Below are 12,942 nucleotides of genomic sequence, written 5' to 3' on the forward strand. Positions count from 1 at the left end.
AAATAAAGTTCTACTGTATAACAGATGACATTAAAACATTATAAAAATTCAGTAATAATGGATCATATATCTTCACAACAACTCTGTAAAGACAAGAAGGTAAAGGAAATTCAGTTTCTGGGTTAATGAACTTCTTCATATCCATACAGCTCAGCAGCATCATGGCTGGGGTTTCTGCTTTTCCTGTTGTTGCTCTCCTTCTTCATGAAATATTTACAATTATTTTCAGAGGCTGAAAGTACCTTAATCTAATCCTCTCACACAGATGAGCAAAGTTAATGTCAGAAGGTAGTCATTTACCTAAATGTCCTTCATTTTCATTTGATCTCTTTCAATCACACTGCACTAACTCAATAAAGAATCTACTAACAATGTTAAGGAAAGTTAACTATAGGTAATTGAAGTTAACTTTTCTTTTGCATTTCTGAAAATCTCTAAAATAAGTACATACTACTTTTATAATTAGAAAACAACACACAGCTGCACACACAAAATCATTAACATAACAATAAAAGCTAGTGGTCGGTTAACAGAAAATGTATTCACTTGTTTGTATCATAGTTGGCTTGTTTAAGAAGAAGATGCGCACTATTGTCCATGGAGGACACAAGTAAAAGAAGGAATTAATCAAATCTTGATGGTTTGTTGAAAAAAAAAAAAATCACTCTCTCGGGGCTCACTAACGTTACATGAAATAAGTATCAACAGAAAAATGAAATCTTATTTTTCCCACTAAAACCAGATAGTGGTCAACCATTCACAGCCCCTGTAGGTTAAGAACCAAACAATGTGCAGCTGAATCAAGCTAAAATATTATGAAACTGTGTGTTTATTAGAATTGTGTATTTGAGAATGTGAAGAGCTGGACTGCTATGTTACAAGTAATTTTATAAAGCAAATAAAAGACTTTTCTGTTGTGCCAGTCAATGGTCCATTTTTTTTTCAATTGAAGGATAATTGGTTTACAACTGTGATCCATTTTTAAGAGCTCTATTTTAAGTCATGTGGTACAAAATAAATTACACTGTAATTGATCTGTATACTTCAGACAATTTATTCAGATGAGAGCCTATTATACTTTTTAAAATTTTTAACATTTTTAAAATTTTTAGGATTACACTTAAAAAAAAACAAACCCAAATTTTAAAAGAGGAAGAACTTTGAGAGAACATATTTCAGACAGTACAGTTTTTATGAGTAAGTATATCTATGATTTTTTTGCTGAAGAATGTAAAAAAATTGTTTATTCATACTCTCTTGACAGATTATGTGACTGCTTCCAGTTTTTGTCTACTATGATTTAAAGCTTGCTTTAAAGACCCTTGAATAAGGCTTTGTGAGGAATTATGTTATCATTTTTCTTAGGTAGATACATAGGATTCCTAAGTTGGTAAGTGCATGTTTAACTTTATAAGAAGCTGCCAGACTATTGTTCAATCTCTGACCACCTCAGAAATGTGTGCGGTCCACATCCTAACCGACACGAGGTAGTCAGTCAGTCTTTTAAGTTCAGTCATTTTAGAAGGTGTGCACTGTGATTTTTATTTGCCTTAAAACTGCAATTCTTTTATGATCAATAAGTTGTAAACTTTTCCATGTGCTTACTGGTCATTTGTATACCTTATTTGTTAGCTCTCCAAGGATTATATGCCTGCACTAGGTTGTTTATTACTGATTTACCAGAGTTGTTTATATATTTTGGATACAAGGGTTTTGTCAGGTGTATGTATTGGTAATTTTTTCTCCTGTTCTGATGGGCAAAAAAGTTCTAAATTTTGATGAAACCAAATTAATCAGTTTTCACTGAGAGTATACCCCTCAGAGGGTCCCAACTTTATCTGACTGGGTCTCCCAGCAGACTACTGAGCTTTGTCCTGTCACAAAGTGAAAGCTGGCTTTCATGCTCCACTTAGTAACTTCCTGGATGCCTCCTGCTATAGACTGAAGTGGTCTTCCTAAAATTCCTGCTGAAACCCTAACCCCTGATGTTGTGGACCTGAACATGGTGCTTAAAAAGAGCAGACTGAGTAGACTAATGATGTATGTGTTAGTCGCTTAGATGTGTCTGACTCTTTGTGACCCCATGGACTGTTAGCCTTCCAGGCTCCTCTGTCCATGGAATTCTCCAGGCAAGAGTACTGGAGTGGGTAGTCATGTGATCTTCCCACCGAGGGCTCGAACCCAGGTCTCCTGCACTGCAGGTGGATTCTTTACTATCTGAGCCACCAGGGAAGCCCAGACTAATGAACCACCCACCCTTCATGTAATTTTCTGCCTGAACATTCCTTTCTTTACTTTTCTTCAACTTGTTGAAGTTTCTCAAAAAATTTAAGTGATATGAACCAGCTTTTATATAAAAGTGCTGGGTCTTAGTTGCAGCATGCGGGATCTTTTAGTGGTGGTATGTGAACTCAGTTGCGGCATGTGGGATCCAGTTCCCCGACCAAGGATCAAACAAAACCCAGGCTCCCTGCATTGGGAGCACAAAGTCTTAGCCACTGGACCACCAGGAAGTTCCTGAACTAGCTTTTTTTTTTTTTTTTCTGGCTGCACCAAGTCTCTTAGTTGTGGCACTTGGGATCTGAAAATTTGCTGCGGCATGCAGGATCTTTTCAGTTTGGGCATGCAAGTTCTTTGTTATGGCATGTAAGATCTAGTTCCCTGACCGGGGATTGAACTGGGGGCTCTCTGCATCGGGACCGTGGAGTTTGAGCCACTGGGCCACAAGCGAAGTCCCTGAACCAGCTTTTATAATCACTGTTTGTGGGAGGATTGGCCAAGGTATCTAGTTACCAAAAACATTTACTTTGGTTTGCTGTCTGGTAACTCCTGCATGCAACAATATGGTAAGGACTAAGATTGTGACTCTAACTTAAGAAAAGAGAAAGTTAACAAAGACTTTCAGTGAGAAGATATGACTTGAACAAGAAAGGTGTATATAGATTAACTTTTCAAGATGGCAGTATTTTTCTAATGGGAAAAAAAAAAACACTGACATTAGAAAACCTTGAAAAATATTCCAATTATGGAAAAAGCTATGTGAATATTACCATTTCATATTGTTCAAAATTTACTTTGTGACCCTCTAGCAGGTTTAAAAAAATTGACTAGGGAGTTATGATGATCAGAAATTATTTTTCTGAAAAACCCCACATTCTAGAGTATTTGTTTTATCTCTAACAAATTTTTGGTGAAACATTTTTGAAAGTAAGTCACAGATACTTTACTCCTAAGTGTTTCAGAATTCACTTACTACATCTCCTAAATAACCACAGTATCACAGTATCATTAGGCAGTATCTAGAACCTATGTAAATTTCCATTATTCTCCAAAGAATGTCTTTAGAGCTTTTCTTTTAAACCATGATCAACTCAGAGTTCAAGTATTTGTTTTTTTCTGTCTTATTCCTGAATAGCCCCCTCTCTATCCTTTTTTTAAATAATATTGATTTCTTAAAGAATGACTAGTGTTAAAAAATAATCAGATGACTTCCTTGGTGGTCCAGTGGCTAAGACTCCGAGCTCCCAATGCAGGGGCCCAGGTTTGATCCCTGGTCAGGGAATTAGATCCCACATACTTCAACTAAGACTCAGCACAGCCAAATAAATATTAAAAGATAATCAGAGTATACTCAGTAAAAATAAGCATTATTTCATAGAATTTACTTTCATAAAAATTGTATAAAAGTCTGTCTTATTCCTAATCTTTTATGTATAATTTTGAAAGAGTAAAAACCAAAAAGTAAAGTGTCAGGTTAGGAAATAGAAAGTTTTTCACAAATTTGACATAAACTTATTTCTCAATAAAACCTCACCTGAACTGACATGAAGTTTTTTAGTCTTTATCCCACAAAGGATGAATAGTCCAAAAATATTACTGTTTAAAAAAAGAGATTCCTAGCAGAGAAGGTGACTTATAATATACAGTTTACGGGTCATATTATTGTCCCAATATCTGAAAACTTCTAAATTCAGAAACTCATCAGATTCCACAGGTTTCAGATAAGGGGTTGTGGGCTCATATATGTACTCTGTCAGCATGTAAACTGAATTTGTTTCTAAAATGTCTGAAAGACACAGGAGATAAGACATATCACAAATGCTAACCTTTAACAGAAGTTTCTATTTCCGAAGCAGGTTCTGATTTTTCTTCTCCATTAGACTCATCAACTTCTGCCACTGTTGTTAATTCTGGCTCACTCTTGTAGAGTCTATAATCTGGACCCTTGAAAGAAAGATGTGTAATTACAAAAAAAAAGGTAAAAGTCTTTTTAAAAATGTTTACCTTACACTCTTAACAATCAAAAGTCTCAGTCAGCTATATTGGATATAAATCAAATAATATATATGTTATAATTAGGATAGGAAAAAAAAGACTTTGAAAGATTTTTAACCAGTATATCTTTTGGTTTTAAAATTAAGAATATTCCTCTTAAGGACAAAGCCATCAGAACATTTTTATCACAGTAAAACTAAAGTCTGAAAATAATTATATCATATTAACTCAATGAGCCCTATTTCTTTTTTTCCTGTTCTTTTTGCTTATTACATTTAACACATTTACTTAATCTCTAAGCTTTTGTCTAGTTTCCATGGGTAATGTCTCTTCCTGGCAACGTCCAAATCCTCGAACAGTTTTCCTAGACTGAACTGCCCATATCCCAACCTTTTAATCGTTCCTGATAAGAATCTTTTTCTTCCTTGCATCTTTCTGATTTAAAGATACCACTTTGCCTCCAATATCCTGAAATGGTAGATTTAAAATATGGCTCCTTAAACACATGCAACATAACCACTTGATGAAAATATTCATGAAAAGCAACAAACTATGAAATATTAAAATTGTGTGTGGGGGGGAATGACAATACGAAACATAAAACTAAAACAGGAAAAACACAGATGATAATGTTATATAGGAACACAAAAGTACTGGCTAAAAGTGATGTGATAATAATAAAAAGAAAAGATTGAGTCAAAAATAAATTGTTGGGAAAAAGGAGGGCATGTACGATTGATTACTCTGTGGCTATTGCAGCCACTTACACAGTGGGATCCATTTCTTGGATATCCTTGAACTTGGTGAATCTTCTTTTCTTCGGGCAGATGGACTGGGCCCCTGCTATAACAGAGCAAGGAGCTGCTATCACTGGGCAGAGGGGGGATTATGGGAGGCTGGTCTGTAAAGTCATAGGACCGAGGAAGTGGAGGACGAGGTGGGACTACTTCCTCTTCCTAAAGATTGTAGAACAGTCACCTTATTTAGACAAGCATATTGAATTAAGTATATCGAAATTCTTTGCAATGGTAAGTTAACTTATATTCACTTTAAGAAAATTAAAGGGACACTGCCAAGTCAAGTCTCATATCAAAAAGTAAAACCAAAAATGTTTATGACAGCCAATAACTGGGTTTTAAATTTGGTTGCATCTCATTTTTTCGGTAACCACAGGTTACCTTTACTCTGAAGTTCAACATCAAAATAAATTCATGAAACTACTGTATTTCATTTTAAAAATAGAAGAATTAATTTTAAATATCTTGCTCTGTTTTGTTTAGGTAAATTCAAGAGAAAAAAATTTTTCTTTTTGGTTGACTTTTATACAAAATTCAAGACAACAGATGCTTTCAACTAGGTTGACAGTATCTCTTTATAGTTGTAATTTCTTTATGGTATGCATGATACACAGCCAACTTATCTATCAGTCATCTCATACACTTAAAAAAATACACCAAACAATGATAAATACTCAAATTACTTAGATTAGAAAAAGTGTGACAATGTTAAAGTTCTAGCATAGATGAAAAGTGGTGATTCAAATTTTTTTGCATTAAAAAAAGGGAAGAAGATCATATTAGTTAAAAGCACCAAATTACTGAACCAGTGAAATTTCAAGATTAAGACAACAGATATATTTAGAAAACATTTTGGTTATGAATAAATTCTAACTCATGTTTTAATTATAAATTAAAATAATTATAATTAGAGAAACAATCCAAACTTACCTCATTTTTGTACTTAACTGTTGAGAAAGGCTTTGATCCTATCATACCTATTAAAAAAAATGTAAACTATAACTACTTACATTAAACATACCTTTTTAAATCTATAGAAAAAAGGAACAATTCCATTTTGCTTATTTTCAACAAAGGCTTTAGTTTCTAACCCCCCGTTTATTAACGTTTTCTGAATTTAAAACCCAATACATTGTTATACAGTAGAAATTAACACATAAAGCCACCACAATTCAATAAAATAAAATTTAAAACTCATTACATTAAAAATACAAACTGAAATATCTAATTTAAACAACAGTACGGGCAAATGGGTTCTCTCAAATACAGTTGGTTTAAGTATGATTTGATACAATCTTTTAGGAGAGCACTTTGGCTGTGCCTATCAAAATGAAAAATGTAAACTTATTTCTCATTTTCTAGAATCCATTAAGTACTAGCATGTGTGTTTATCATGCACACAGTAATGTTCATTATATCAAAGAAAAAAAAAAAATACTCAACCAACCCACCAACCTGGAAGCAACCTACTGAAAAAAACACACTGTTCATCAACACTGAACTTGATAAATTACAGTTTACCTATACAATGTATTCTGACACAGCCGTTACTACACTGTGTTGTTAAGGAGAAAAAAGCATACCGATGAAAAACAGCACTTTCTATTGTGGGGAAAAAACTACTGAAACCAAAATATTGTGTGTCGTTATAATTACAGACACAAAACAATGATTTATTTTTGTTTGAGTGTGGCTGGGAGAAATTTTGCTTTCTATATTACATATAAACTTGGGTACTAATTCATTATTACAAAGCAACTGTTTTCTAATGTCAAAAATTCAGTAAAATAACAAGAGAAATCCAATTCTGCATGTCATTCCATCTAGATATAATAATATGGTCAATTAGTGCGGAATCAGAGACGAAACTAACGTACCTGTTTCCGAAGTGCCCCTCTGCTGCTTGTGTTTGCTCAGCCCTTCCATGACATCCTGAATTCTCCAGAGTTCTTTCTGAATTTGGGCACGCTGAATTCCTGCTGATTCGGTCTATCCGTAAAAATGGATATACCACACACGAGGGCAGGGGGAGGGAGAGAAATCATGAGATACAGTGATAAATTCCACTAATTACATATCTAAAAAATGAGAACCACACTGGATTTACGTTTGAGACTATTTAATATAATCTGTGTGTCCTTCTCAGTTTTGCAATGTCAATGATGAAAGAAAGCAGAGAAAGAGAAACATTTAATATTTCAGACCTACATGGTACACTATTTCATATCTTTTCAATAAGCACTGTGTTGCATTATTTACAATCGGGAAGGAATACTGACTAGATGGGACTAAAAATGGGGAACCTCCCCTAAACCAAAACCAACAAAACAACACAAAAACACAACAGAACAGAAACTCACCAACCCCAAATTAAACAAAACATTTTTAGGGGAAAAAAAAGGAAAGTATTTTAGCTTCCTAAGTTTTAGAAAGACATGCCAAAAAAGAAACGGCAAATTACAAAATATATTTTGAAGAGTTTTGGCTGATAGAGTTAAAAAGAATTTTCAGGACAAATTTTCAGCTTGCCATTTTATTACTGCCATTTTTATTCTAACCTAAAGTTGTATCTACTTTTTTTTACCTCTAACACCCCATTTCATGACCTTAGGCTAAATACCCTAATTGAAGCCAAAATAAGATAATATTGGTAAGATTCTAACAAAACTCTATGACTCATTGATAAGTAGTAAAACAGTAAATATCATTTTTAGGACTATAACTTAAAAAGACACAGGTAAATAAGTACAAAAATTGTCATGATTATGATAGCCCTGAAATGTGAATACCAATAAAGACTTTTGAGAAGGAATATAAACTACACAAATCAGACAATTGCACATACAGAATATGTATTATTTTTGCAATAATTTAAAAGAATACATATTTCTGTGTATCTGAAAGGTGTTTAATGAAAATCTCATTTTTATTTTATTTTGCACTTCTCTGGTTCCTAGTCACACTGATGACCGACTTTTCAAACACTTGTTAGCAAACTGTGTTATTTAGTTTTCTACCAGTTAAAACTATTCATGTTCTTTGTCTATTTTTCTAATGTATTTCTGTTTCTCCAAAACAAAATGAAAAAGTTTTCTGCAAATCTAGTTAAGTAACTTGTTGAATTTTTAGAGGTTCAAGATACTTCTTCCTAGTATGTCATTTTTCAAGTTTTCTATGTTGTTTTCATTGTTTTTTCTTAAGTATTTAACAAACAATTATATATAATATGTTTTATTTGCCTGGTTCCATTCTAAGTGCTTTAAAAAAAATCAACACATTTAACCATCATAATAACCCAACAGGGGTAGATACTATTATTTTTATTTTACTGAGTGGAAACTGAGGCATATGTAACTGGTCTAAGGTTATATGTACAGTGCTACTTCTCATAAGATGTGCCTCCTAGTTTTTCATTTTTTTACAAAATGTCTAACTACTTGTGGTCTTTATTATACCTTAAAAATATAGAACCATTTTGTGATTTTCTTTTCTGGAGATTTGGTTGGAATAGAAATTATGCTTATGGGAAGAATTTTCATTCTGATAACGTTAAATCAGGTCATCGACAACACAGTATAACAATTAATACCTTTCCATTTATTCAGGTCTTCTCTTATGCCCTATACTAATTAAATATTCATGTGCTCAGTTGCTCAGTCGTGACTAGTTCTTTGCGACCCCATGGACTATAGCTTGCCAGGCTCCTCTGTCCACAGAATTTTACACGTAAGAATATTGGAGTGGGTTGTCATTTCCTTTTCTTAAATTTTCGTGATGAATCTTTTTTATTAGGTTAATCAGGACTGCAAACTGCTTTGGTTCACAGCTTCTTTTTTATGGCCTATGGCCTAAAAATTAACTTTACATTCTTACTCTTAAGGGGTTATTAAAAATTCCAAGTACCAAAGATTTTATGGCAGAGTGTATATACTTGCAACATCTAAAGTCTTTAATATCTGGCCTTATACAGATAAAGTTTGTTGATCCCTTGGTTATATTTTAGATATTTACCATTTTTTTAATATTGCATTGAGTAACTTCAGTGTACAAAACAGAAGTCACAACCACACACGGCTACTTAAATTTAGCTAATTAAAAATTACTAGCAACACTGCAAATGCCTAACAGCTACACTAGCAACACTGAATGGCCTAAAAACAACATGTGGTTTAGTGATTCTACTTTGGAGAGCATGCACAGAAGACAGGAGACTTTCTATGTCAACCTCACTATCCATTTATTGTACTGAATTGTTGAGTCCACTGGGATTCCAATACAAATTACAGAGGGTCACAAGTATGAAGTGACTTTTATTATTATTTTTTTAAACATATATAATCTCCATTCCCCAGGATAATATTTTAAGATGGCTATTAGTATTTTCAGCTTATAGACGAGAAAACAAACACCTGGACCTGAGCTCCCTAACTATTCCCAAAATTGGATTCTTGAAGTGACTTAGCAGCAGCTGCAGCATGCCAAAAGTTGCCACATCGTCCCCTATTCTAATTAATAGAGCAGGCAAGATAATGAGCTAAAACTGTTTGATGAAAGAGAGGGACTTAAAATAGAATAGATAAAATAATTTGATACTTCAATGGCAAGTGACTGCGAGGAGCACAGGCCACCCTGGGGCTCACAGAATAAAGAACAGAATAAAGAACTTTTCAACAATGAGGGATGGGCTACTTTGTGAGACAGTAAGATTCCTATCATTGAAAGCATTGAAATCCAGATGTTAGGTAGCTAGTTCTGCAACAAATGTTGAAGCTGTGAGCGAATTCAACAAGATAGATTGCAGGGTACCAGTCAAAGCCAGATAGAACAATGTAAACACATTCTAATTCTGTACCTGGACTTCACCGAGGCGATCCAGCTGCTCTTGCATCTGGTTCCTGGTAACAGTTACGTCGTACTCTAACTTATCATATTCTCTCCACGCTCGTTCCAGTTCCTAAGATCAAAGGGCTTTAATTACTTTCACGGAGAAAATGTGCTAGTGTGTTATCACTCTTGTAATCAATAATGGGCCAAGTACAACATGTTATAACTCATTTCTCTTTACTTTTTTTCCTCTTATTTAGCTCAATTTAGAAGAATGCTGAATAACTGAATTATTTATTATTGTGCTGCTGTATTCAAATTTCACTAAAAAAATAAAAAACAAACAAAAATAACCCCCAAACAACCCAAACAAACACAGTTCATATTATTTATTCATTCATGACGTCAAAATATTCAGCTGATTGTAGGATCTAAAGAGGTTTATTTGGAGAAAATGTTATTTTGTTCATGATAATACATGACATTAATTTTTTCTTGAAAGTGATTTCTTAAAATGCATAAGAAGCATAAGTAAAATATTTTCTTATCTGTTGTGATTAACATTTGTCCAGAAATAGAACACTAAATAGGCTGTAATTTTAGCATGTCAGATTTTCAATAACACCAGAAGCTTGACATGACTTTACTTAGAATAAATATATAGTCATGTAATGATTTCCTTTTCTTGGGATCCAAAATCAATGCAAATGGTGACTGCAGTCACAAAATTAAGACACTTGCTCCTTGGAAGAAAAGCTATGACAAACCTAGATAGCATATTGAAAAGCAGAGACATCACTTTGCCGACAAAGGTCCATATAGACAAAGTGATGTGATGGCTTTTCCAGTACTCATGTATTGATGTCAGAGTGGATCATAAAGTAGGCTGAGCACCAAAGAATTGGACACTTTTCCAACTGTGGTGCTGGAGAAGACTCTTCAGAGTCCCTTGGACTGCAAGGAGATCAAACCAGTCAATCCTAAAGGAAATCAACCCTGAATATTCATTGGTAGGACTGGTGCTGAAGCTGAAGCTGCTATACTTCAGCTACCTGATGTGAAGTTGATTCACTGGAAAAGACTCTGATGCTGGGAAAGACTGAAGGCAGGAGGAGAAGGGGTCGACAGAGGATGAGATGGTTGGATGGCATCACCAACTTGATGGACATAAGTTTGAGCAAACTCTGGGAGATAGTGAAGGACAGAGATGCCTGGTGTACTGCAGTCCATAGGGTTGCAGAGAGTTGGACATGACTTAGGGACTAAACAACAAAAAATGAACCTAATTCAGCTAACTAATCTAGTGAATCCTGCTTGTAGAGACTTGACAGAGGTACTACCCACCTATACTTTTCTTCTTTGGGGAAAAGAAAACTACCCCTAAACCTCAAATCAAGAGAAAACTTTCATACTTAATCCTTAACCACCTGTCAGCTATTTAATACAGAATAATTCTACAAGTGCTCAAAAATACATTGTCAGGGAGGATAAAATGACAGTAACGGATTCATCATCCTAAAAGATGATGCTGTGAAAGTTCATTCAGTTCAGTTCAGTCGCTCAGTCATATCTGACTTTGCGACTCCATGAACCACAGCACTCCAGGCCTCCCGGTCCATCACCAACTCCCGGAGTCTACCTAAACTCATGTCCGTTGAGTTAGTGATGCCATCCAATGATCGTATCCTCTGTTGTCCCCTTCTCCTCCTGCCCTCAATCTTTCCCAGCATCACAGTCTTTTCAAATGAGTCAGCTCTTTACATCAGGTGGCCAAAGTATTGGGAGTTTTGGCTTCAGGATCAGTCCTTCCAATGAATACCCAGGACTGATCTTTAGGATGGACTGGTTGGATCTCCTTGCAGTCCAAGGGACTCTCAAGAGTCTTCTCCAACACCACAGTTCAAAAGCATCAGTTCTTCAGAGCTCAGCTTTCTTTACTGTCCAACTCTCACATCCATACATGACTACTGGAAAAGCCACAGCCTTGACTACATGGACCTTTGTTGACAAAGTAATGTCTCTGCTTTTCAACATGCTGTCTAAGTTGGTCATAACTTTCCTTGCAAGGAGTAAGTGTTTTTTCATTTCATGGCTGCAGTCATCATCTGCAGTCATTTTGGAGCCTAAAAAAATAAAGTCAGCCACTGTTTCCCCATTTATTTGCCATGAAGCGATGGGATAGGATACCATAATGTGAACAAAGCTAGTGGAGGTGATGGAATTCCAGCTGACCTATTTCAAATCCTAAAAGATGATGCTGTGAAAGTGCTTCACTCAATATGCCAGCAAATTTGGAAAACTCAGCAGTGGCCACAAACTGAAAAAGGTCAGTTTTCATTCCAATCCCTAAGAAAGGCAATGTCAAAGAATGCTCAAACTACCACACAATTGCACTCATCTCACACGCTAGTAAAGTAATGCTCAAAATTCTCCAAGCCAGGCTTCAGCAATACATTAACTGTGAACTTCCAGATGTTCAAGCTGGTTTTAGAAAAGGCAAAGGAACCACAGATCAAATTGCCAACATCCGCTGATCATCGAAAAAGCAAGAGAGTTCCAGAAAAACATCTATTTCTGCTTTATTGACTATGCCAAAGCCTTTGACTGTGTGGATCATAAAAAACTGTGAAAAACTCTGAAAGAGATGGGAATACCAGACCACCTGACCTGCCTCTTGAGAAATCTGTACATAGGTCAGGAAGCAACAGTTAGAACTGGACATGGAACAGACTGGTTCTAAATAGGAAAAGGAGTGTGTCAAGGCTTTATATTGTCACCCTACTTATTTAACTTATATGCAAAGTACATCATGAAAAACACTGGGTTAGGTGAAGCACAAGTTGGATTCAAGATTGCCAGGAGAAATATCAATAACCTCAGATATGCAGATGACACCACCCTTATGGCAGAAAGTGAAGAAGAACTAAAGAGTCTCTTGATGAAAGTGAAAGAGGAGAGTGAAAAAGTTGGCTTAAAGCTCAACATTCAGAAAACAAAGCTCATGGCATCCAGTCCCATCACTTCATGGCAAATAGATGGAGAAACA

General features: G+C 35.1%; 1 protein-coding gene across 3 annotated transcripts in view; it reads right to left on the minus strand.

The window, feature by feature from the left end:
* The window catches only part of PLEKHA5 (pleckstrin homology domain containing A5), a 248,753-nt gene that overhangs the window by 15,788 nt on the left and 220,023 nt on the right, over positions 1-12,942 (minus strand). For 2 of the 3 annotated variants that reach the window (XM_065940675.1, XM_065940681.1), the window contains 4 exons: positions 9,925-10,026; positions 6,950-7,061; positions 6,003-6,049; positions 4,107-4,224 (listed from right to left, as the gene is read on the minus strand). In XM_065940675.1, the coding sequence (XP_065796747.1) occupies positions 4,107-4,224; positions 6,003-6,049; positions 6,950-7,061; positions 9,925-10,026 (379 nt within the window). Of the gene's footprint in view, positions 1-4,106; positions 4,225-5,042; positions 5,232-6,002; positions 6,050-6,949; positions 7,062-9,924; positions 10,027-12,942 lie in introns of all 3 variants that reach the window. The other variant, XM_065940689.1, reaches the window with a different exon arrangement.

This window comes from Muntiacus reevesi, chromosome 1 (assembly GCF_963930625.1).
Source record: "Muntiacus reevesi chromosome 1, mMunRee1.1, whole genome shotgun sequence".
Classification (NCBI taxonomy): Eukaryota; Metazoa; Chordata; class Mammalia; order Artiodactyla; family Cervidae; genus Muntiacus; species Muntiacus reevesi.